Below are 26,344 nucleotides of genomic sequence, written 5' to 3'. Positions count from 1 at the left end.
CATTCGGACTCTGGTGAATAATGCTCTCATCAGCAATCATATTTCATCTCATTTCCTTTATATATATATATATATATATATATATATATATATATATATATATATATATATATATATATATATATATATATATATATATATATATATATATATCTCGCCAATGGCAGTCAGCAGGGTTTAAGAATATCAGTTGTTCGACCTGTTAGTCAACTGCGTTTTGTTTAAATATACTTTTTCACTTTTTTGGTCTTTTGGAAAATGTTGTTTGTGCTGTATTTACACCCTTCTACAACGAAATTTGTTTTACATGCACACGTATAAAAAAATTTTTATGCACACGTATAAAAAAGTTTTTATCCAACGCATTCATAGGTTTGAACGTAGTTTTCAATTTAGACTCGTATATAGCATACAAAATAAAATTTTGAGTTCCTGCCTGAGCAGGTCAGCTTGCAACCTTCATTTAAAGGAAGAACCTGCCTGCCCGACAATGCGCCAGCCAGGAAGTGGCGTGTCTCCACAGAGAGGATGAGAATAGACATCTCATCTGCAGCCGGGTTGTGCAAGGTCTGCATCAGGGGATAGCCCATGTGGTGCTATTACAAGTAGTAAGTAGCATGGTCTATCAAACTGGCGCTGGAATAATTTTGATCAAATTTGTCCCCGAAATGCTTGGGGATGAATGAAATTTTAAAAATGACCAGTGATAAAATTCCATCAAGGAAAAATAATAAGAAAAGAAAAATAATATATATCACTAGTAAAATGCTGAAATGTTTCTCTTGTCATGAAACATTATTGAAGGTGTTAGGAAGGTGGATGGAGGGTGGCAGAGATATACATATATTAATTTACAGTGATTGTATGCTTCTAAAAATAGATTAGCATCCTGTAATTATACTGAAGAGATGAGTAGATGATCATTTCTGTACACTAAAAAGAATACTTCGTGTATTGTATCAGAGATCCTTGTTTAATTCCTACGACAAGGTAACACCTCCCGAAACGAAAGCTTATTTTTATAAGCCAGAGTTAGAGGAGGGGGTAAGGTCTCTGCGCAATGCTAGGCGGTGTTGTCGTAGAAGTTAGAAATAAAAAGTACAGGTTCTAGCCCCGGCGCCGGGGAGGAAGTTACGAATCAAATCTACTCTAACATCGTTAGGTTGATTTTCTAGGCACTTTATATATATATATATATATATATATATATATATATAGTGTCTAAAAATAGCAACAATCAACATTCAATCTATCTAGGTGTGGATCAGTTTGTAAATAAACTGATGCAGTTACTAAATTAAATTATATAAGTGTCTAAGAATGTAACTTTAACACACTAATGAGTGTTATAAAATTAGTTGTTATATTTTATATATTATTCACGCAATATTTCGCTAAACAAATTAGCTTCATCGGTCGTGTGCATCTATCTAGGTGAAATCGGATGCATGACAAAAAATATCTTTGTAGCTTGAGCTACACAAAATTCGTGTAAAAGTTTAACATATTGATTGATGGTCTATATAAAACATATTTTTGCCGTTTATTGTACATAACAATTTTTAAATCTAAACAAATAGTTGTTTTAGTTAAATAGAATGAAATTCATGATTTATTCCTTTGGTTTTGGGTAGAACTGTTTTTCATCCCTCTCATTAAGTCCATCAGATTCAAGAGTACGTAGCTGATGCATCCAGAACCTTTCTCTCTGTTTTCTCCTATCGGAGTCCCAATTTTGGTTTACCTCAATTATTTGAAAGGTGATATTATCAAAAGTATATCCTGTTCTTAAGAGGTGTCTCGTAACAACACAATTTTGGTGTCAATGGATGTGTGTTCTTTATACACAAATATTCCGAAAGATGAAGGAATAGCCGCGTGTGAAAAAGTATGGAATACTCGAAATACTGTCTAGTTCAATTGCTCAAAGCTAGTGCTTAAAAATAACAGCTTCATTTTCAACGACAAGCACTTTTTACAGATTGACGGAACTAGTATGGGAACAAAAATGGCACCTTCTTTTGCCAACATTTTTATGGGGGATCCCGAAGAACGCATCCTTTTGAGTGTGCCATACAAACCCTTGTCATGGCTCCGTTTTATTGATGATATTGACATGAAATGGAACGATACTGCAGAACATTTGCATGATTTCTTAAATCATTGTAATCAGTTCCATCACTCAATTAAATTTACATCTTAATTTTCAAGCGAAAAAAATGCTTTTCTCGACACCACCACATTTGTTAAAAACGGGGTCATGACAACTGATCTCCACACAAAGAAAACTGATAAACACCAGTTCCTTTCTCCAAAAAGTTGTCACCCGAAACACTGCTCCAGGAGTATACCTTACAGTCAAGCCATCAGACTAAATCTCCTCGGAATCCAAACTTAACTATCGTTTGGGACAACTAAAAACACAGCTGAAATCGTTTGTTGAAATTGTTGTAACATTCCATCCCGATTTGACAAATATTTCATATACTATCCGAAAGCACTTTCGTATTATCGAAAATAACTCTTCCTTAAAAGAAATGTTTCCATCACCTCCTGTTATTGCCTATCGAAGACCCAAAAATCTCAAAGATATACTTGTGACATCAAAAGTAAAGAAACAAGAAACTTCTAAATTTGGGTGTTACAAACAATGCGGTTGAAGCAATTGTACGTGCTGTAAAGCCGCAAACACTGACCACTCCTTCAGCAGCACAGTAACAAAGTTGGAATAAAAGTTTAACACATTTATAGATGTTCGATTAATTGTATGAATTTCTATAAATTAATTTGTATGATTTTAAGATAATTATGGTTTTGATTTGCTTTTAAATCTTTTTTCGTCTCTCTCATTGAGTCCATCAGGTTCAGGAGTTCGTAACTGGTGCATCCAACATCTCTCTCTTTTTTGTCTTCCTTGTGTATCCCAATTTTGATTTTTCTCAATGATTTGAAATGTGACGTTTTCAAAATCATGTCCTGCTCTTAAAAGGTGTCTTGTAATTGGGCAGTTCCTTTCTTTTGTATAAAATGACCGATGGTTATTTAGTCGGATGTTAAATGGTGTTTCTGTTTCACCAACATATTGTAAATTTCAAGTTCCACACGTTAGAACATAAATGCAATTTTGCGTTTTGCAATTTGATGTTATAAATATGTTGTATTTTTCCTTTGTGACTGTGCTGACGAATTGGGTTTCGATGTTGGCGACTTTGCAGCACTTACAATTGCCCCTTCCGCATGGTTTATAACCTCCGATTTTTGATATCTCCTGTTTAGATACTTTGAATGTTACTAGAATATCTTTGAGGTTTTTGGGTCTGCGGTAAGCCATAACGAGAGGTGATGGAAAAATCTCTTTTAAGGAAGGATCATTTTCAATAAGACGCCAGTGTTTGTGGACAATTAATGAAAGATTTGTCAGGTGAGAATGAAAGCTAACAACAAACGGGATTTTATTTGTCTAGGCCGTCTTTTCTTTGTATTCAAGTAGGTTTGTTCGGTCTTTTTCTTTTGCTTTACCGAAAGCTTCTGAAATAGTTTTGTTCTTATAACCCATTGAATTGAGTTGCTGTCTGAGTTGCCCCAAACGATGGTTTAATTTTGATTCCGATGAACAAATCCGTTTTAACCTGATGGCTTGGCTGTACTGAATGCTCCGGGATCAGTGTTTCGGGTGACAACTCTTCGGAGAGAGAAATTGGTGTTTATCAGTTTTTTTGGTGTGAAGGTCGGTTGTCATGACTCCGTTTTCTAAAGTTATGGTGGTGTCGAGAAACGCAATTTTCTCATTTGAAACTTCAGATGTGAACTTTATCGATTGATGAAAGTTGTTACAGAAATCGAGAAATTGTTGCAGACGTTCTGCAGTTTCGTTCCATTTGATGTCGATGTCATCAATATAACGGAGCCAAGACAAGGGTTTGTATGGTACATTCGAAAGGATGCGTTATTCGAGACTCCCCATGAAAATGTTGGCAAAAGAAGGTGCCATTTTGGTTCCCATACTGGTACCGTCAACCTGCAAGTAGTGCTGGTCGTTGAATACAAAATTGTTGTTTTCAAGCACTAGTCTCAGCAACTGAACCAGACAGTCTGTTGGGGGATGTTTATCCTTACGATTGTTCCATACTTGTTCACAAGCGACTATTCCTTCATTTTTGGGAATATTTGTGTATAAAGAAGACACATCATCGATACCAAAATTGTGTTGTTTGGTGAGGGATTTAATGAATCCATTTTCTTCAAATAATCTGTAGTATCTTGAATGTAAGATGGCATTGTTCTAACATGTGGTCTAAGATGGAAATCCACGAATTCCGATATTTTTTTTCGGTTGGATGGATATTTGCAGATACTATCGGTCTTCCCGGAATCCCTTCTTTATGAAGTTTTGGGAGCAAGTGAAATCGACCGGCTGTGCAGGTTTCATCAGGGCGTAGATAGTCGTACGTGTCGTCATCTATGTGTTTTTTGCTGTTCATGTCTGAAAGGACCTCATTAATTTGTTTACTTATTTCTTTTGTAGGATCACTTTCTAAATGTTTGTAAAATTTTGTATTTGAAAGCTGACGATTCCCTTCTTCAATGTAGTCGGTTTTGTTGATCACTACAACTGGACTTCCTTTGTCTGCTTGTTTTATAACAATAACATCACGGCTTTTTAAATCATAAATGGCTTGGCTTTCTTGTTCAGAGAGATTCCGTAACCGTTTGCCACTGACTGATGATTTTACTTCAGTTTTAATAGATGATATAAAGGATTCTAAATTGTCGTTCTTACTCCTTGGTGGATTCCATTCGCTTTTCTTTTTAAATCTTGGGATGCACTTGTCCTCTTTATCACTCTCATATTCCGAATCATTCATTCCGGCTTCTTGTAAGTTTTTTTTGTGTTGCCTATTAAAATGTTCTTTTAGGCGAAGACGTCTTGCAAATTGATTCACATCTGTCTCCAATTGTAGGTTGTTAATGTTTGCTGGTATAGGACAGAAGTTTAGACCTCTACTTAATATTTTTTCTTCGGAGTTGGTTAATTCTGTTGACGACAGATTAACAACTAAATTATTCTCCGCAGGATGTGTCCGTTTTTTAAAACGTCTTTTTCTTGGTTGTTTTAAATCACTCTCTTTTAAAATATTATTTATATCAAAATTTGAAAATTGCTGTTTAAGACCATCTCTGGTGAATTTCTTTTGTTGCTTGTTTTTGTAATTTTGACTTTCTATTCTTTCAATATCGGATAATCTTTTCTTGATTAAATCCATGTCTCCGGTAGTAATGGACATTGGTGGTTTAGAAAGCATTTTATTTATTCCAGAGTTGATTTGTTTATATGAATAGATAGAAAAGGAGAGTAAAAGTTGGAGAAGCCGTAAAGAACAATTGCATAAAGTTTCGTCCCAACGTTTCATAAATCTGAAGGACTTTACACCCGGTGTTTGTGTTGTCAATTTAAAATTGGCTGTGTACATTATGTATATGCAACTCGTCTAAACATCAACCCAACAATGTTAGATCTGTAAATTTGCTTTTGCAAATTTTTTGTTCTTCCCTCGCCGGGATTCCAACCCGTGCTACTGAAATATCGTGACACCAAATCGCCTGCACTGTAGCCGTCCCGCTAGACCACACGACCACCTGGGCTTCATAAAAATGAAGCTTTCGGTGGCCGGGTGTTACCTTGCCACGTCAGTTTTAATCTAGCGTCGTACTACAGTACATGATATATAAGACATGAAATGTTATTTTTTACAGATCAGCTACTTTTACTTATGGATCTTGACATACTATGAATGACAAAACTATTTTATTCAATAATACTACTTTTTCTGTTAAGTCTGTTTTTTATGATATACATTTGACGTGAAACTGTACTGATGTATCCCGTCATACTTTGAACCACACAATTATTTTATTAATTATTATTACTTTTACTGGTAAATCTGTTTTCTGTTATATCTACTTAACGTGACTCTGCATTTATGTATGCCATCATACTTTGAACGACAAAATTATTTTTATGTCTACCTGTGCGAATTTCAAACGCGCAATTTTACACCAGTACTGAAAACCTTCTATCCTTTATGGGTAGACTTTACATAGATAAATTAAGTCGTATAAGAAAAATAAAATGAGTATGTTAAATTTGATGTATACCTTTTTGTGCTTCTTCGTTACATTTGTTGTTTTTATAGTGATATTAAGATGATAACACAATATTGACTGCTGTACCCCTATTTTTGACATTTTTTACTCTTTGAGTATGTTTGTTTTGTTCATGCATCGTTGACAATGTAATGGAATTTGATACGACTGTCATACAAGTGAGAGGTGTAGCTAGCTATAAAACCAGGTTCAATCCACCATTTTCTACATTAGAGAGATGCCTGTACCAAGTCAGGAATATGACAGTTGTTATCCATTCGTTTGATGTGTTTGGACTTTCGATTTTGCTTTTTGCTTTTTGATTTCCTTTTTGGATTTTCCTCGGAGTTCAGTATTTTTGTGTTTTTACTTTTTTCTAAATTATAGTAAGGGATCCTACAAATTAATGTAAGATACAGTCACAGAAAATAATTATATTTATAAGTACGTCTGAGTCAGTGACAACTCTAGAACGATATATATATATATATATATGATCTAACATTGTTGGGTTGATGTTTAGACGAGTTGTATATACATAATGTACACAGCCATGTATCACCATCACTGCTGGTGATCCGATGGATAAACTGTTGTAGGCTCAGACGTACTTATAAATATATATATATATAAATCGTTTCTAATTCTTTTATAGTGTCAGAAGCATTGTATATCTTGCATTCATATAAAAAAGAAGATGTGGTATGATTGCAAATGAGATAACTCTCCACAAGTTACCAAAATGACACACAAATTAACAATTATAGGTCATCGTACGGCCCTCAACAATGAGCAAAGCCCATACCGCATAGTTAGCTATAAAAGGTCCCGAAATGACAATGTAAAACTATTCAAACGAGAAAAATAACGGCCTTATTTATGTAAAAAATATTCATGCATGCTTTTCATATCTTCGGATACTAAAACACAAAACATTTTTTTTTATTGAGATACTAGTATGCAGATTTGTTCACTCTCGAAAAGAAATATTTTTAACTATAATTGTTAACGTTTAACATTGGCGTTGTCAGTTTATTTTTGATTTATGAGTTTGACTGTCCCTCTGGTATCTTTCGTCCTTCTTTTAGACAACTCTCTTTTCAATCTGACTGGGATAGAGAGTTGTCTCATTAGCAATGAAATCCAATGTTTTTACCTACAATGTACCTACAAACGAGTCTGTTCCAAGTTAGGAACCTCTTCTGTGATTGTCTTTTGTCATCTCTGAGACATGCCTTTTGACGTAGATACTCTTTCCGAATGGATTAAGGCTGTGGGGTCGTTGATAAGATTAAAGAATTAAGAAACTGAATGGGTCTTTCAATACCAATGCTACGTCAATCTTTTTAAAAAGACCCAAAAGTTGTAAAACACTTGTCCTATCTTCATGACAAATATGTTGTTGTCCCCGCAGATAAAACCCCAAACAACATCGTTTTTGTGTGTAAAACACATCACATAAACTGTTTGATGAATGAATTAGGTATTGATAATTCACTTGGAAACTCAACATATACTCTCTCGACACTTACCAAAGAGTAAATCCGGGATAATCATAGGTCTGTTCTATGTTCCTTTTCCTTTGGAATTTCAACCAAAGATGAAGAAATTGAACTTCCATCATGGATTGGATACCTAAACTTATGGAACGCCACAGCTGTCTTATGTGGAATCTGATATTACTTTATGTTGTTTTATTATTACTTAATGATATTTTGTCTTTACTTAATATGGTTTTGACATTACGTAATAATGTTTTAATATAACTCAATATGGAATAGTCATTACTTAATGCTATTTCGATATTACACGATATGGTTTCGTATTGACTTGATATAGTTTTGTCATTACTCAATATGGTTTTGACGAAACTTCTAAATTATTAACATCTATTTTATCAGCAATCATAGCAGGGCTTCAAAGTTATTGTGAAACTGCCTATTCTAGAGATGGCGTGAATCAGATGTGGATACTAAAAAATTCCAAAGATCTTTTAGAGTACATACAATCTAAGACTCTTTCATATTGCAATAGTATTAAAACATTTGACTTTTCTACACTTTACACAAGTATTCCCCATTCCAAACTAAAAGACAAATTGAAAGAGTTAGTATTGCTTTGTTTCATAAAAAAGAATGGCCAACGTAGATACAAGTATCGGAAGGATAAATCCTACTTTGGAAAGGATCACACTGATTCAAACAAAAAATCTCTGAAACTGGCATTATCAACATGCTTGATTTCTTGGTTGACAACATCGTTTGGAGGACGTGTTTTCAACAGACTGTCGGCATTCCAATGGGAACCAATTGTGACCTCTTCTTGCCGACTTGTTTCTTTATTAGTATGAGGCTGACGCCATACAGGAACTTCTAAGGATGAAAAATAAAAAGTTAACAATATGCTTTAACTTCACTCTCCTCTATATAAATGATGTTCTCTCACTAAATAATTCAAAATTTGGTGACTATGTTGAATGCATCGAACTAGAGATGAAGGATACAACAGATACAAATAAGTCTGCCTCTTATCTTGACTTACATCTAGAAATTGACAATGAGGGTCGGTTGAAAACAAAACGTTACGACAAACGAGATGATTTCAGCTTCCCAATTGTGAACTTTCCATTTTTATGTAGAAACATTCCAGTAGCGCCTGCATTTGGAATATATATCTCCCAATTGATACGATATTCCAGCGCTTGTATTTGCAATCATGATTTCCTTGATAGATCGTTGCTGCTTACAAGGAAGCTATTAAACCAAGAGTTCCAAATGGTGAAGTTGAAATCATCACTTCGTAAAGTTTACGGACGACATCACGAGTTGGTTGACCATTATGGAATAACCGTCTCACAGATGATATCGGATATGTTTCTTACGTCATAACTACAATCCCCTTCCCTTTTCATGAATATGACATACCGAAAAAGATTATTTACCGGATTTGTAGTAACATTAGCAACACGACGGGTGTCACATGTGGAGCACGATCTGCTTACCCTTCCGGAACACCTGAGATCACCCCAGTTTTTAGTGGGGTTCGTGTTGCTTAGTCTTTGGTTTGCTATGTTGTTTCTTTTGTACTATTATTTGTCTGTTTGTCTTTTTCATTTTTAAAAGATATAAATATAAAGAAGACGTAAATCATAACGTACTTAAACAACAACCCAACGACTACAAAAGAAATCTAGATCAGGACACACTAGATTAAGGAATAACAAGTGTATTTATCTCCAATTTGAATTCCACCTTGTTTTAAAAGTACTGTTTCTTTGGAGTATTCAAGATATGTTTTCATAAAGTAAAAAGGCCAATTCTAAATTGCTAAATGGATGATACCTTGATCAAGTAAGATTAAACTTTCTTATTTTAGCGAAACAAATGACTTCATATCGCAATCCTATTTTGGAACTTAAAAGTAAACGTAAGACAACTAGCGGAATATATCACATATTACCGATGACAAAAATATGTTGTATTGGGAATAAATAATCTGATCTCCCAATGATAGATGATTTTGGTAGTTTTGTGTGACGAAAATTATATCTCACTAACATCAGTACAACATAGCAATCTGAATTAAAAAAAAAAAAAAGATGTGAGCTATGCTCGCTATTCATCTACGAGATAAAATTGCACGTCACAAACCAAATAACAAGCCAGTGTCGACACAAATAACACTTATAATCAATTCAATATATACCCTAAAGATCTAAATAAACTCATCATAGATATCAGGAATGAAATTTTATATTTACGCCAGACGCGCGTTTCGTCTGCAAAAGACTCATTAGTGACGCTAGAACCAAATAATTTAAAAAGGCCAAATAAAGTACAAAGTTGAAGAGCATTGAGAACCAAAAATTCCTAAAAGTTTTGACAAATAGAGCTAATGTAATGTATTCCTGAGGTAGAAAAGCCTTAGTATTTAAAAAAACCAAAGGTTTGTTGACAGTTAATTTATAATTATAAACATATCAATGATAACTTAAGTCAACACAGAAGTGCTGACTACTTGGCTGGTGATACCCTCGGGGAAATAAATCTCCACCAGCAGTGGCATCGACCCAGTGGTTGTAAATCACCATATATACCAGGAATGAAATTTAATATTTACGCCAGACAAAGCAACCTTAGACTTCTAAATATACAATAACAGTGGTATCATGGTAGATTTCGGGAGTTCTTGGGTTAAACAAACAATTCTTATTTCTGTGCGTGAGGAAGAAGAGTTATGTGTCGTTCTGCAAAACTTGTAACAAGTTTGTTTAAATTCTACTTAGCGTATCTGTCTTGTGCTAAGCTCGTTGCAGTTATATCTGACCACCATATCAACGTTTTAAAGTGCATGTAAAATAGGCCACTATACGTTTGTCAGTCATCAATCAATCAATCCTCACTTGTGTTCTCCATCATTTGATTTTGTTCGTTTGACATTATACAATATTTTGATAAAAAAATTTTGTTATGACTAAAACAAACACATGTGTAAATGAAGAATTTTATTTAATTCAAAATATAAAAGTATGATGACTATTAACAAAAAAATCTACATATTAACATATTTATAGTACAAGTTTTATAATAAATGTAACATAGTAATGTAGCACAAGGTTACCAATAAGACATATTTTAGCTATATATCAACATTCGTACAATAAAACATATTTGGAAAGCCAAATTATAAAAACACACACACATACAAAACAACAGCAATCAACCAAACAAACAAAATGAGCGTAAACTTAATAATCAACAGTGAGTAACATGTTATAATGAGAAACGTAACGCTACAATATATGGTCGTAATTATTCAATTTATAAACATAGGATAACGACAATGTAGCTATACAGTCATCAGTGAGTGCCAATGAGACAACTCTCCATCCAAATAACAATTTATAAAAGTAAACCCTATAGGTCAATGTACGGCCTTCAACACGGAGCCTTGGCTCACACAGAACAACAAGCTATAAAGGGCCCCAACATTACTAGTGTAAAATCATTCAAACGGAAAAAACAACGGTCTAATCTATATAAATAAATATATATATTTAGCATGGATAAATTATCAACCATAATAAATAATTAGAAATAATAATTTATAACTGAAATCTTGAAAAATCAAGATAACTTTTTTTCCCAATGAATAAACTCATCAAAGATACAACGATTGAAATTTTGTATTTCCGCCAGACGAGCGAATCGTCTACAAAAGACTCATCAATGATGCTCGAATATTTTTTTTTAAAAGGCCAAATAAAGTACGAAGTTAAAGAGAATCGAGGACCTAAAATGTTAAATATACTTTTATTGGGGGTTAGGCGGGGTTCAGTTCACAAAGTCAGGTAAAATTAAGCGATAAATTCTTTAAAAATGTTTTAACCTAACTCATGCACGACGGGTTTTTCTCTTTATAGTAACAATACATATACAATGAAACGAAAAGCCTCTTGCTGGCTTTAATGGAATTCACAAATTATCACAGAACATCCAAGTTATTGTATGTAATTAATTATGGCAATTAAAAATCATGTATGGTCTTTGAGAATCTTCTATATGTTCACTGAGGTCATTAAACATAAGAGGTAAATCTGCTGTTATTTTTAAAACTCCGGAACAATCCTTATAAAACTTAGATCCAGGTTCAAAACATTCTGGTTTGCATATTCCACCATAAGAATCAAAAACTCTCACGTTAGCTGTCGTCACACCGAACATAGGTTTTTTAAACACAATCATAACAGTAGACTCTGCAGTCTGTGTTTTTTCATCAATTATAATATGACCCGTGTGATTACCATTGTACGAAAAGCCTACAGTTTCATAAGAAACATTTAAGGTAGATATTTGTTGTACAAAATTAACATTTTCAAATGAGTTCTTGCTGTTCCCTGATGAATAATGCGTGTTAACAATTTTTACTGGTATTGTTGCTAATAGATTAGGATAGTAAGACGACTGTATAGCTACATTGTCGTTATCAAATGTAGCAATTGATCGCTTTTTGCGTGTGGTTCTTGTCCTTGGATCGATAAGGTGTTGCTCAAAATGTCTTGAAATTGACGGAGCAGGATTTGAGATAGTTAATCTCGATTCGGAGCTCGGCCTAAACGTAACCGCTTGTTCCGCTTGGCCATTTCCAGCAGAAGCAACTATCGGTTGGTCATTTATGTAAGGACTATCGATATTTCTGAAACCACCCATATCTATGAACTGTCTTTTTGTTCTAGGTTCGCAATGGCCAGTTCTTCTGTTACAAAACAAGTAACCATTGTAGGCTCCACCGCATCTATTGGCACATGTAGGTGCTGGGGCATAACGATATATACCGTTACGTTCTGTAAATATATTACTATAACCCCATTTATTGGTCCTTGGTGGAGATAGATTATCCATTATTCTATTTGGGTGATGATTTTCGTTAGTAGTTTCTGGATAGTCCTCTTCTGTATTTATTCCTAGTCTCTGTTGTCTTTCTCTAAATACTTCCCAAAGATAATCAATATAACAGTGGTGCAAAAAGAATACAGGATCTTGAGGACTAGTCTCTAAACCGCCCATATGACCATCTTCACCTCCAACCCATCGATGAACACCGTCATGATGATTTTCCAAATTGTCCTCCTCTGTTGCCGCTGTTGGTGTTAATATTTCTCTGTTATAACGTTTTCTAAAAACGTTAACTATCGTATCTGGATTAATTAGAGAACTGTTTGCGCCTGGAATATCACGCCTTAAATATGTATTATTTGTAGGTGTTCTCCACATGGCAAATGGACCAGTATATACTACACCTCTCCCATTTCCAAGAAATATTTCTGTCCACAGAACTGATTCAGATGGATCACTCATTCTAAAATCTATAGAAGAGTCCCAGTATGGTAGAACAAAAGTACTTCTCTTTCTGACACAGGCTTCTTCGAGACTGAAGGAAAAGAAGAGCGTAACATTATAACAAGTGAGGAACGTTTCATATATCATATTAAGTTGCTGATATCTGTTAATTCAATATACAATTATTGAATTTTGATGAGATTTATACAATAATTTATTGCGTGCGATACCTACCGATGGTAATGGACGAGGTACATATGATACAAATTTAGTAGATAAATAAGTGTATCAACTTATATCAAAGTCAACATTTGTTTTATGATATGAAATTTTGATTCATCTCTAATTTTCTAGTATTTGCTGCAAATAATGCAGTTCTCTTTGCTTTTATACACATTATCTTATCTGCATTGTCCGTTTGCTAAAATGATTTCATAGATTTGTTCCTACTGGGTTTAAAAATGATATCAATGTTTTTCAAATGTGTATTGTGTTGTATTTTCATTAAGTTGGTATTTATCAAATAAACTATTGTATCTACTATCATTATCATATATGCAGAAAATTCCCTTTACAGTATGTAGGTGCACGTTATGCTCAAAATCTTAAGCAAAACTCTCATGACTTTCCGGCGGTGCTTATCAAGTTTCACAAAATATGATTCCCTATTCATTTCGTCAATGAGCAAATAATAACAAAAAAAATTAATATTCTGTTAATTTCTTTAAAGTTTATGAACCATGAACAGTTTTATTCTTTTATTTCCGTTTTTGGAAAACGAATCTTCTTTTCTTAATGTCTTTTTGTAGAGTTATTGAAAATATGATATCTCTAGTTAATCAAATAGACAAAACGTTTTCATTTTTTCATAGATATGTAATATTCTAATTGATTTAAATCAATGTAGTAAAATGTTACCATATTCAAAGACACGAATATAAAGTGTTAAGGAAAACGTCGAAACAGCAGATCCTTAAATTCTTCAAACGGATGTACCAGAATCCACGAAAAATTTAATAGAAAAGTTGATCGACCACAGAAAATTAATTCAGAAATTGGACCTTTTATTCATAAAATTTAAATACGAATGTATCATCCTATCTAGTCAAATTTCGTATGTTCCTTGTACTTACATCAGGAGAAAGTATCTGTGCCAGCTAGGAAAGTTAGGACCTCTATGAGCAGAGGTTAGAGCTGAAGTTTGGTGCATTAAGGCAAGGACATCATATTGATTTGGGCTCGCTGACTGCAAAATAAAAATATACACAATATAATACGATATAGAATAACTTAAACTGCTTTTAGATAAACGAAATAGACTTTAGTTTGGTCAGCTGATGCAAATACCGTTACATACATTCAAATCATAGAAATAAATTATGCATATGATTTCTATGATATATTATCAAAATGAAATGTTTTGACATTCGTGCGTAGAAGAACGTGTTTCTTGATAATTTCCTCGAATACATTCATGACCAAAGTATTGATGAACTTGATAGCACCGTTCCCTCAAATAAAACCCAGAACCACAGCATTAACCATGTTACTTAATGTAATAAGGGGTGGTTCTCTTTAATGTGAGAAAGATATTCAAGTGAAAAAAACCTGACATGTAACTATAGCATTCATCGAGTTATACACTACTACATTGTATGAGAAGGTGTGAAAAATTCTAATTCACATAAAAAAAACTAAAAACAAAACTATGGAAGTCAGCAACCGACGACAACAACAGGTTCCTGACTCGGACACACACCCGAGAAGGTTGGCAATCAGGAAAGGTCCGATTTTACAGATTGATATCTATCACTATTACTTTAACAACATCGTGTTTATCATTGTTTGTCTCGTTATTGTCCAGAATAGCAAAAACATTTACCTAAGTAGAATAGGCGAACAGTCGTATTTATTAGAGCTAACGATGAATGCATGTGATACTGTCAACATGGATACCGGAAACGTATCTTAAATCTTACCTTATCATTCTTCAGTGCATTTATGGCATCGAAGAAGACTTGTCTTTCCTGGTCTGTTAATGTCCTTATTTCTTTTCTCACTCGTCTTCTGTCCACCGAAGGGATCGGCCTTCGAAATCTATTGTTATATCTATTATATGTATTATATGTATTATATCGTGTTTGTCTTTTTAATCTGTGATGCACACTTCGACCAAGCGAGTCTACCCAGTCAAATGCATTCTTGTCCACTAATGTTTGTTGTGTTGAATTTCCAAACAGATAGAATAAGTATTTTTGTAAGCAGTTTGTCTGTTCGTCCAAAGAGTTGGAATATGTGTGTTGATTGTAACATTCTTGTAACATTGGTGGAATATCGTCCTCTACAACCAGAGACAGGGCTAACACTGGTAATGATGCAAAAATGATCAGTATTTTCCTCATTATCTGAAAAAAAAATCAATTCATTAATTATTAAAGTTGAAAAGAAAACTTATATGTAATAGATGAAACAATCGTCAGTCTTCTTTTTGAGATGTGTTTTATTACATTTTCTTAAATAATTTTATTTTTTTCTTACTAATAATCCCTTTGTATACTAAAATTTATTCACATCTTCTGACACTTATATTTACATATTTACTACACTAATCTTCAACACAAAGAAGAACAGAAAAGAAGCGGATCCAGCATCAAGCGCAAGTGCCTTAGTGCATCCATCACATATAAATCTTTGTGATAATATTTGAAAGAAAATTATTTGTTGGACAACATTGTAAAATATCAATACAAAGTAAAGTGGATATTCGAGATTTTTTTTCTGTTTCCAAAGTTTTTCGTTGAAATCCATCATTAATGAATGTTCAATCGTTATAAATCAGAAACTGAAATTAAAGCAAATTACAAAAAGAGACTAACTAACATATGTCATTTCAAGGTCTTCATTCGTGAAAAAATATACCGAAAGGATTTCAAACGGAGACAATGTCAGAAAACTATTATCATAGAAGGACGCATCATTGCTTACTGCGGTGTTTGGCCTTTATAGATTAACACAGTTTATGTTTCCAAAGTATTTTAGCATATCTTCATTCCTTATATAAATCATAAAATATGTTTTGCTACACAATTTCTGTTGTTCAATGAAAATTCATAAATCCTTAAACAGCTGTAAGCATATAAATATAGACAATTATCATTGCAACATTATGAAACGGGAATGTGTTCCATATGTAACGATAAACGATAATTTATCATCGGATAGAAATAAAATAAAATGAAAAAAATATATTTTTAAAAGTAAAAATTTAAATCAATTTAAAAACAATTTCTAAATGTCTGCAATATTAGCTAAATAGAAAAACAAAGGTGCATATTTACGTTTGTTCTTATCTCTGCTATGGATAAATGTATGATTTTACTTTAATTTCAACCTCCATTATATATACACAAGAAAGTTACATGATTGGATAAGAAAGAGGAAATTTTGTTTTATTGGAAATGAAATGCGTATACAAAGCTGGTTTTTTCCTTGTGGCTTTGTTTTCCAAGTCAAAATGTAATACCTTAAAATAAATCATATTGTAATGAAAAGTTTTATTGGTAGCCTTAAGGCAATAAATGTCACTTTCAAAGGTTACTGTCTTATTTACGTACATAGCATACTCTTTCTATTTTAACATGTAAAAAGCACCTAAACAAATGCAAATGTGTGCTGTTGTACGAAAAGCAAATTCATCTCCATTAAACATTTTGTTGATAATAAGTTTTGGCACATCAAATGGTCGTTGCCGTATTTCTCTTTTTCTATCAAACTATCAATAATGAGCCTAAAATGTAACTTAAAAAACACTATTTCCTGGATGGTTTTTTGAAATGAACAATTTGTCGTATGATGGATTGTCTGTTGTCATTTTTATGTTACATCAAGGTTATGAAGAAATTTTTTCATTTAAGTATACTTAATGCAATTTGACAATGTTGTCCACTATGAGTTTACATTCATAAATTATCGGTCGCATCATGAATCGGAGTAACAGTAAGGGACCTTCCCAAAACAAATGGATCCCAAATGCACGTATCGAATGTTTGTCCTTATCTGTGTTGACATGTATTATAATGAGATTCAATATTCCTAAATATGTTCTACATTAAATAACGGACTACATCAACCAACAGCACCCGACTCTTCCGAAAAGTATAACAACTATCAAATACAAACCACAAGGTCCAGAAAACCTGCTTTGGGAAGGACTCGGCAGATGTCATTCTGAGGAATATCACGCTAACAAACCTTCTTTTGCCCATTTATAAAAATAAGACTTTTCAATGAGACAACACTCCACGAGAGACTAAAAGACATAGAAGTAAACTTATATAAGTCACCGTACTAGACCATATGTCCATAAGGTCAAACGACACAGTCCGGTTACCAACAGGATGACCATTTAGTAACTTGAACCAGCAATTAAGACGTGCGTAATTTGAAAAGCAGGGTCAAATTGAGCTTGTTACTACAGAAATGTAGCTAAGGTAAACAAAAAAAAGGGATGCTGACGCTCTAGAAAACCAAACAAAAACATATACCAATACAGGTTTCATAAAGTTTCATATATTTTTGATTGAAGTCTGTAGTATTTGTAAGTGGTCTGCAAGTGAGCACCGATTTTTAAAAATAAGGACAGTTTGTTATTCTTCTCTTTTGTATAATATTTTGGTTTAAATATTTCCATTTGTTTTATACAGTTATGTCTTTACACTGCAAATATTGAGTATTGTGATTCGTTTTATTGGACTGATGTTCTTTTAAAAACAGTCCCTAGTCAAATTGATAAATCAAAAGCCCAAACACATCAAACGAAGGGAGAAAAAACAACTGTCATATTCCATAATTAGTACATGCATTTTCTAATGTCGAAAATTGTGAATTAAACATGGTTTTTTAGCTGGTTAAACCCCTCACTTGCAAGACAGTCGCATGGTAAATTATGTTGATTTTGTTTAATTAATTATTATTAACAATGCAGGGTATTTGCTGATATCAAAATGTCATTTATCAATTTAAGAAAAAATGAATGTTTCCTTTCTGAATTTTTTTTTATAAAGATGCATTTTTGTTAAATGACACGTAATACGTTACTGATGATATGCCGGGTTTTTGTTGCAACTGATGAATTAAAAACCTGATTTATCAAAAATCTAATTAACTAGCTTACCAAGTTTAATTTTCATCTGATTATGTCGAAGCGCATTGTGTAAGGATAAAAAACCATTACTGTCCACATAGTTAGAACATTTTTATCTAGGATTTCACCAAAAGGTTTGATACTCTAAAAATAATGACACTTGTGTTTTGATAGAATGTATTGTAATATTGGAAAACAGTTTTTAATAATATAGGGTGAACTTGTCAGAGAATATATAATTTAGTCGTATTTCAATTGCTAAAAGCTGATCTGAAGTAGGATTTGGAAGGATTTTTGTGTATAAGGTAATCGGTACATTCAGAAATTTATGCATTCATTTGTTATTGCATTTTTCGAATGGTGCACACAAGTGCGAGATTGTTTATTGCGGTTTCAGGATTTGCTGATCACGAAAAGAAACAATGGTAACATAATTTGCCATAACGTCGCAATTTTAACAAAAATAACAAAAATTTCGCAAACATTTCTAGATGTAGAGTATTATGGTACGATAATTGTATGAGGGTGTAGGACTTAAAAGTATTTTTCTTAAAAGCGTTCCAGTGAAAAACAATCTGTTGGTTATCACGGTGAAATGATAATCATAAATTGTTCGTGTTTCTGGGATGGTTAATACTGTTTTTGGTAATACAGCAAGATCGAAAACATTATTATCCTTGTGTTATTATTATAGCTGTGGTCATACAATACTTCGATATCACTCAAAATAGCGATTCTTACAATTTATAATACAAAGACGTTTTTTTCAAAACAATGGTATTTCAATTATTAAAAAAGGGCATATTAAGAAAGTCGTAGAAAAGATAAAAGGAATTGTAAAAAAAAAGACATTACAACACAGTATTTACAGTACTAAAATAACGAGGTCCAATTTATTAGCATGCATGACGTTACAACGACGAATCAATGTATTTAACTTTATATATAACTATATAAATATGGACAATGATGTTGATTAAAAAAATCACACCATTCCAGGCTCTTTTGTTTCCTCATAACTAATATGGGTATTACCAAAACTGATACCGATACCAATATCAATAGTATATGACACCTGTAGTTTTCAAGAGGTCCGTGGTAAGTTCCCGATAGTGTGACGATGCAAATAATGTTTCATAGCGAACCAAAATATCGTTAAATAAGGAATTGAACGCTTTGATCATATCTAATAATGTCCGGAGTCAGTTAATCTAATAACTTTTATGACAAAAGAAATACCAAGTTTTGTTGCAACGTCTGTTTTGAAAACCAAATTTATGAAAAGCTCAATCAATTAGTTTGCTAACCTTGTTTTATATCAGATTATGTCGAAGCGTATTTCATAAGGTTAGAATATCATAATTGTCTACAAAATTACACTTCATTTTTTCTAAGATTAGTATATACACCAAAAAGTTTATACTTCAAAAAAATTGACACCAGTGTTTTGATAGAATTTATGGCCATATTGAAAACATTGTACAGATCATATAGGTTGATTCTGATCAAGGCGTATTGAAATGGACTCTTGTGTAGTCTATCCAGTATCTAGTCTATAGTTTTGACATGAATATATATTTCCTCTGCTGATTGATCATGTTGATGCTATCCACAATTGTAAACATAATGAACACGACTGATTATTGGACAGGTGTTTGTAATCTACACAATTAAGAACAGAAAGGTCACATATAATGTCACGATGATATCATAAATATGTCGAAATTGACATGTTTAACATAAAGTCACCAAATACACACAGTTTTAGGACAACAAGTATCATTGATTTACGTACATATTGACTTTGTTCAATTAAGAACCTTTTATATGTGTTGTTTTTAAAACAACGGACTTTGTGTTTGGTTTCACAATTTCGACATCAGATATGATTTTTTGTCTAATGAATAGTGTTCTAGATATAAAAATACAGCTGATGTTCCATGCACACTGAAATCAAAACCATAGCTAATATTTTCTATCATGGAGTCAAAAGCAAAATGTTAACTTTGAAGGTTTTCGGGTTTATTTGTGTGTGTATTTTGTTACGTTATGAATTTGTTAACATGAAAAAAAATCCTATGATAACATATTTGCAGTTTGTAGATATGGAAGATTTGTACATAGATAAAGCAATTCAGAAACATCGACAATCCAAGTTTGAACCTTTAGTAATAGTTAGACATTTTCTTTATTATTTACGTTTTTCGACTAATCAAATTATTACCCTAGTAAGTTTCATAACAGAGCAAGACATAACATTTTTAAACGGTTCAAGTTATAGAAATCTTGATTTCAAAACTTGACTGAAAAATGTTGAATAAAGTAAAACTCAAGGAATAAGTGTTCATCTGAAACAAAGAAATTAAAAAAATAATATGACTAAAAAAGGTTGATTTACTTTTTAACTTAAGCTTAAAAAAAGAAAAGAAAAAAAGGTGAACAGATTAAAAGAATCTTAAGTCGCCGAGAAACCGAAAATCACAATAGCACATACAAAAAACAACGACTAGGCACACGGCCCCATCAATAAAGGCAACAGTAGAAAACCACTGTTCGAAATTCATAAATCGGTTGAGAAACGGGTTACAAAAAAGAACCGAGGATGATATCTGGTTCTCCGTAAGGGTGTAGGACTTATGAGTAATTTTCTTGGAATTTTGGTGAAAAAAATCTGCTGATCCTTACGTAGAAATGATAAATTTTGAATTATTCATGTTTTGCAATACATATATATGATGAAAAATGGGTTCATATCCAGGTATTATTTGTACAGCTGTAGTCATACAATAGTTTAATCAAACTGAACCTATTAGAAGATTGTATATACTTACTCCCATAAATTTTCTCCAGGTTTTTGTTTTTAATAAACATTTACATCTTATTCACTTCATGGAACATCATCACGTTTCTTACAATGTTGAACAAAAAGAAGCGCGTCGAACGCATTGAAAGTTTCATTTAAAAAATATGAAAGAATAGATTTTGTTTTCCCTAGACAAATACAAATCACACTTATAATTGATGACGCTGCCGATATAATAATTCAGTTACCAACAGAATGCTCTTGGACAAGGAAGCAACATTTGACAAATAATTTCGAAAGCAATACCACAATGTGCTCGCAGGTACATGAGTCTATCTAAAGTCGCCGAAGATGAAACCAAAATAAAGTAAAAACTTACGCTACTAACAATTTTCATAAATCCCTTCACTTATTGTTATTAAAATCGGATTTCATTTTAAGTGCTTATTTAGCATTTAAAATCGTTTTTCCGTAAGAACAAAAAACTATTTAAAGTGAGCAAATTTGTAAATTACGCCTGAAGACCTTGCCGTTGAAAAATATTTATAAATATTCCTGGTTTAAAAGTTTTTCATTGTATGATTATAGATTAAAACATGCCCTTTTTCACATTGGTCCTGATATCATCGCAAGACTCCCATACCAGCCCGTGGATCTAGCCGAACAACGATATACGTCGAGGAAAGATACCAGGGTCAATATGGAAAAGAGGTGTTGATCACATATTTAAGTTCTGCGGAAAGAGAAAGACGTTCAATTAGCACAGCCTTTGTTCGCCATTGTCGTTAAGGGCGCAATGCCGTCATGTGATTTGGAATCGGGGCACAATAACCAATAACTACTTTTTGACCCGGACATCAATATGAGCAGGACAATTTTGCGATTATTACATATGCAAAACCCAATGTTTTCGTAACCAATGTGTGATATTTCTATTTTTTGGTATCAACACAGAATGTACAGTAAGAAATGTCGTTTTATCTTTACATTATTTTTTAAAATATGAAACATTAAATTTATGAATAAAAATAGAATCGGATGTTTCCATGGGGATATTTTGTGACACATATATTCCATACCTAATTCCTTATAGCGTTCGTAAAACTTTGGAAGAGACGACTTCAACTTTACAAAATGGAACCCTCGTTTGAAAAGCTCCACTTTAAAAAAAAATTATGAAACGAAACTCAAGCACTGGATATCATATATTCAGCTGTAAGATATATACTCCATGTGCAGGCGCTCCTGAAACGTTGCTTCATTGAAGTGGAAAGTTCCCAATTGAAAAGCTGAAATCAACTGGCTAGTATCGTAAGGTTTTGTTCTAAACTTGCCCTTAGTGTCATTTTTATTGGACTGAAGAACGTTCACTATTCAATATTTACTATTTGAAATTCGTGAATTGTGAACTAAGTCATTTTCTTCAGAAAGAATGTGCATTTTTCAATATCTGATAAATGCATGATCGGATTGTCATAAGCCCATTCAATTAGTTCACCAACTGACATGAATTTTTCATTGGAAGAGTATTCAGCATTGTAAACAATAGAATAATCAAGACGATCGATCAACAGAGATATTGCGTCTAACAAAGTAATGTATATCTAATAAAATAAGTGTACATCCAAACCGCAGGTCACCACGTATAAAAGATCCCACATTTGAAAAAGAGTTCATCAAATTGTCACAATAGCATGATGATTGATCATTGTATACAGTGGTGTAACTAGTGCATTTGTGGTCGCCAATTATTTTTTTTTTATTAAAACGTACAAACTTTCGATCATTCATATCATTGAAGTTTTAAAATGCAGTGAACTAGCAATTGTGTTTGGCATATATATTACATAAATTCAAAATTGATCAGTAGTCGTCAGGGAAAGCATAGTGTATTATTTTTTTATCATTATTATAATACAGTAATTATAACAGCGCATTATATAATATTAAAATTACATTAAGCGCTTTACAACATATATCCATTCACACATATAAGTATTAACAATAAAATATGAAAGCCCATGTTATAAAATCCTAAAACAAACAGATTTAAAAAAAAAATGCATATAAAACTATACTAGTATTAAAAGAGGGGCGGAAGATACCAGAGGAACAGTCAAACTCATAAATCGGAAATAAACTGACAGCGCCATGTTGTTTTCGTATACAACCGGATGTGACGTACCATGATTTGGTGGTATTACACCTCTAGTTCGATGGGATAGATGCGTTCAACATAGTCACCAAATTTTGAATTATTTAGTGAGAGAACAGCATCTTTTAAGCGGAAAGTGAAGTTAAAGGATATTGCTTATTTCTTATTTTTCTTCCTATTAAGAAGTTCCTTTATGAAGTCAGCCTCATAATAATAAAGAAACAAGTCCGCAAGAAGAGGGACACAATTGGTTCCCATTGGATTGCCGACAGTCTGTTGAAAAACACGTCCTCCAAACGTAACAAATATGTTGTCAATCAAGAAATCAAGCATCAGTTTCGGAGAATTTTTTGTTTGAACCAGTATGATCTTTTACAAAGTAGGATTAATCCCTCCCTAAGACAAGATACTTGGTCATTCTTGAAACAAAGCAATACAAACTCTTTCAATTTGTCTTTTAGTTTGGAATGGGGAATACTTGTGTAAAGTGTAGAAAAGTCAAATGTTTTAAGTCTATTGCAAGATGAAAGAGTCTTAGATTGTATGTAAAAGATCTTTGGATTTTTTTAGTATCCACATCTGATTCACGCCCCTCTAGAATAGGCAGTTTCACAATAACTTTGAAGCCCGGCTATGATTGCTGATAAAAATATATTAAATTTACTGATAAACAATAAAATTTATATAAAATGTGCATGATAGAATTAAGGAGATATTAAAACAGTTCCAATATTAGAAAGTTAACAATTCAAAAATATTTGCTTAAAATTCTAAAATTTCAATGACATGGAAATATTTTAAGAACTTTGAAAAGCATGACTGAAAAAAATAAGTTTTCAGGTTTTTCTAAAAAACGTTCACAGAATGGATATTTCGTAGATCACTTTGTAAATCCTTCAACAGAACAGCTGTTGCTTTGTCAAATCTTCTTTCCCCATATGTTTAAGTTCTCACACGTGGCGTTGTTAAAATTATGGCATTTTCAGATCTAAGTGCTCGTATTGGTTTGTATATATGAACGAGCTCTTGTAGGTAAACCGGTGCCTCCTCTTGCAAAGCCTTGAACACCTACACAAGAATAAAATTGAGAATGGAAATGGGGAAATGTGTCAAAGAGACAAAAACCCGACCAAAGAACGGACAATAGCCGAAGATCACCAATGGGTCTTCAATGCAGCGAGAAACTCCCGCACCCGGAGGCGTTCTTCAGCTGGCCCTTTAACAAAAATGTATACTAGTTCAGGGATAATGAAAGAAGTTTATATTGGCATCGATAAGTTACCGTCAGCCAATGGAGAGACTTCAGGATTGTTGTGATGTGATCGTACTTCCTCTTCCTTGTAATGACTCTGGCTCCTGTGTTATGGACTCGCTGTAATCTTTGAATAGATGTAATCATGATGCTGTGATTCCATAAAGCAATGTGTTCCAATAATCCATACGAGAGGTAACAAGAGAGCATACTAAATGCATGCTTCTTCGGTAATAAATGAACGAATTCGTCCAATGTTTCTGATCTGTCTGATTAAAACATGATATTGAAACAGCAAAACATGTTTGTCCATCGAACATATTCATAAGTTGGTACTATAGAACGACATGAGCTTTGTGTGAATGATCTTTAGGGTATCTAGAAGGAATGAAAAAAGTTCAGTCATTTTTTCGCAAACCATGAAAAAATGTCACTTGCAGATGAAACCAGTAAGACGGACATGAACAACCTACAATTATTCCATACACCAGGCATCATTCATCTATTGCTTATAGTATCTGAGATGCGGACTTAACCTTAATCACTGGTCCATGAAGTGTGGTCGAATAAATAAAGGCAACAGTAGTATACTGCTGTTCAAACTCATAAATCCATGGACAAAAAACAAAATCGGGGTAACAAACTAAAACTGAGGGAAACGCATAAATATAAGAGGAGAACAACGACACAACACTACAATGTAACTAACACACACAGAAACGGACCAAGCATCAGACAAAATCCCACGAGAATAACAAATATAACATCAAAACCAAATACATGAATTTGGGATAGACAAGTACCGTGACACGTCTTATCGCAATGTCAATTTACACTCAAAAATAAGAGAAAACAAACGACGCAACGTTAAATTGTAACACACACAGAAACGAACTATAATATAACAATGGCCATATTCCTGACTTGGTACAGGACATTTTTAAAGGAAAAAATGGTGGGTTGAACCGAGGTCAGGTGAACTCTGTCTGACAGACATGCAAACCTTACAAATATACCACATACCAAATATGATTATCTTATTACTCAAAATAAATGAGTATTCCATATGACAAAACATATACATTTTTCAGGCAGTTGATGAACTATCAAAATGAGGTAAATGACAATGGATATATGACAGACTAAAAATCGTAACATATGGTATCTGCAGACAGGTCAGACGCATCTAGGTTTTTCTGTTATATCAAGCTTTATACTAATAGTTTATGCCACCGTCGTCGGATAGTAATCCATATGCACTGCATTACCTCAACATGCTCTTTCTTTGTGTTTTATAACCGTTTGTTTTCTGGAGTTTTTGTTCACATATACATGTATACCATGTCTCCCTTATCTCTGTCTACAGTATTCTAAAAAAATGTTTATATGCCTTCATTGTTATGTTTTCTTTTCAAATAATAAATTTAATACGTTTGTCTTATACAAAGAGTAACAACCATCATTGAACATCAATCTTAACATGCAAAATGTATACTGTAAATATAATACTCCCATGTTCGCACTTGACATTTAATGAACCAATATAAATTAACCAGTTGATCTAATTGTAAGTGAAGTATGGACAAAGGATCTATGTTTCAATCATATTGACTCTATTCTGGTCGCAGTTGCAGTAGACAAATAGAATTGACCAATCCCAAGAGAAAATATAATGTTGCCAACTGATACAAATTAAACAATTGTATGAAATACGGTTTGTCGACATTTCTAATTATTCGTGGTCAACCTATGGTAAATCAAAATATATATGGCTCCTAGGTGATGAAAGGGTTCCAAACACTTTATAAGAAAAGCATATATGCATAATTTTATATCTAGCTTTTACATATTAATATTGATATTAAATATAACTGTGATTACAAAGCCTTTCTAGCTTACAAACACGTTAAAACTCCATATTCTTTGTGTACCTGTGCCAAATCAGAATCAGTGCATTTCGTCGTTTCATGACTATCATATGTATTTTTCGTAAATTGTTCTGTTGTAA

General features: G+C 33.0%; 1 protein-coding gene across 1 annotated transcript; it reads right to left on the bottom strand.

The window, feature by feature from the left end:
• Positions 1-10,635: 10,635 nt before the first annotated feature.
• LOC143079700 (uncharacterized) lies at positions 10,636-16,378 on the bottom strand. Its single transcript, XM_076255204.1, has 4 exons — positions 16,322-16,378; positions 14,963-15,388; positions 14,117-14,229; positions 10,636-13,074 (listed from the first exon to the last, which is right to left on the bottom strand). The coding sequence occupies exons 2-4, from the start codon at positions 15,383-15,385 to the stop codon at positions 11,658-11,660; spliced, it is 1,953 nt and encodes a 650-aa protein (XP_076111319.1). The 5' UTR covers positions 15,386-15,388; positions 16,322-16,378; the 3' UTR covers positions 10,636-11,657.
• Positions 16,379-26,344: the final 9,966 nt, after the last annotated feature.

The sequence above is a fragment of the Mytilus galloprovincialis genome, chromosome 6, assembly GCF_965363235.1.
Source record: "Mytilus galloprovincialis chromosome 6, xbMytGall1.hap1.1, whole genome shotgun sequence".
NCBI classification, from domain to species: domain Eukaryota; kingdom Metazoa; phylum Mollusca; class Bivalvia; order Mytilida; family Mytilidae; genus Mytilus; species Mytilus galloprovincialis.
This window is presented reverse-complemented; position numbering and strand designations above follow the sequence as displayed.

What these genes read in the sequence shown, in the direction of transcription:
- LOC143079700 (XM_076255204.1), bottom strand. Translation starts at nt 15,385, where the DNA reads ATGAGGAAAATACTGATCATTTTTGCATCATTACCAGTGTTAGCCCTG. An exon ending in ATGCACTGAAGAATGATAAG is followed by an intron (nt 14,230 to 14,962) that starts GTAAGATTTAAG and finishes TTTATTTTGCAG; the next exon opens with TCAGCGAGCCCAAATCAATA. An exon ending in CACAGATACTTTCTCCTGAT is followed by an intron (nt 13,075 to 14,116) that starts GTAAGTACAAGG and finishes CTTTTCCTTCAG; the next exon opens with TCTCGAAGAAGCCTGTGTCA.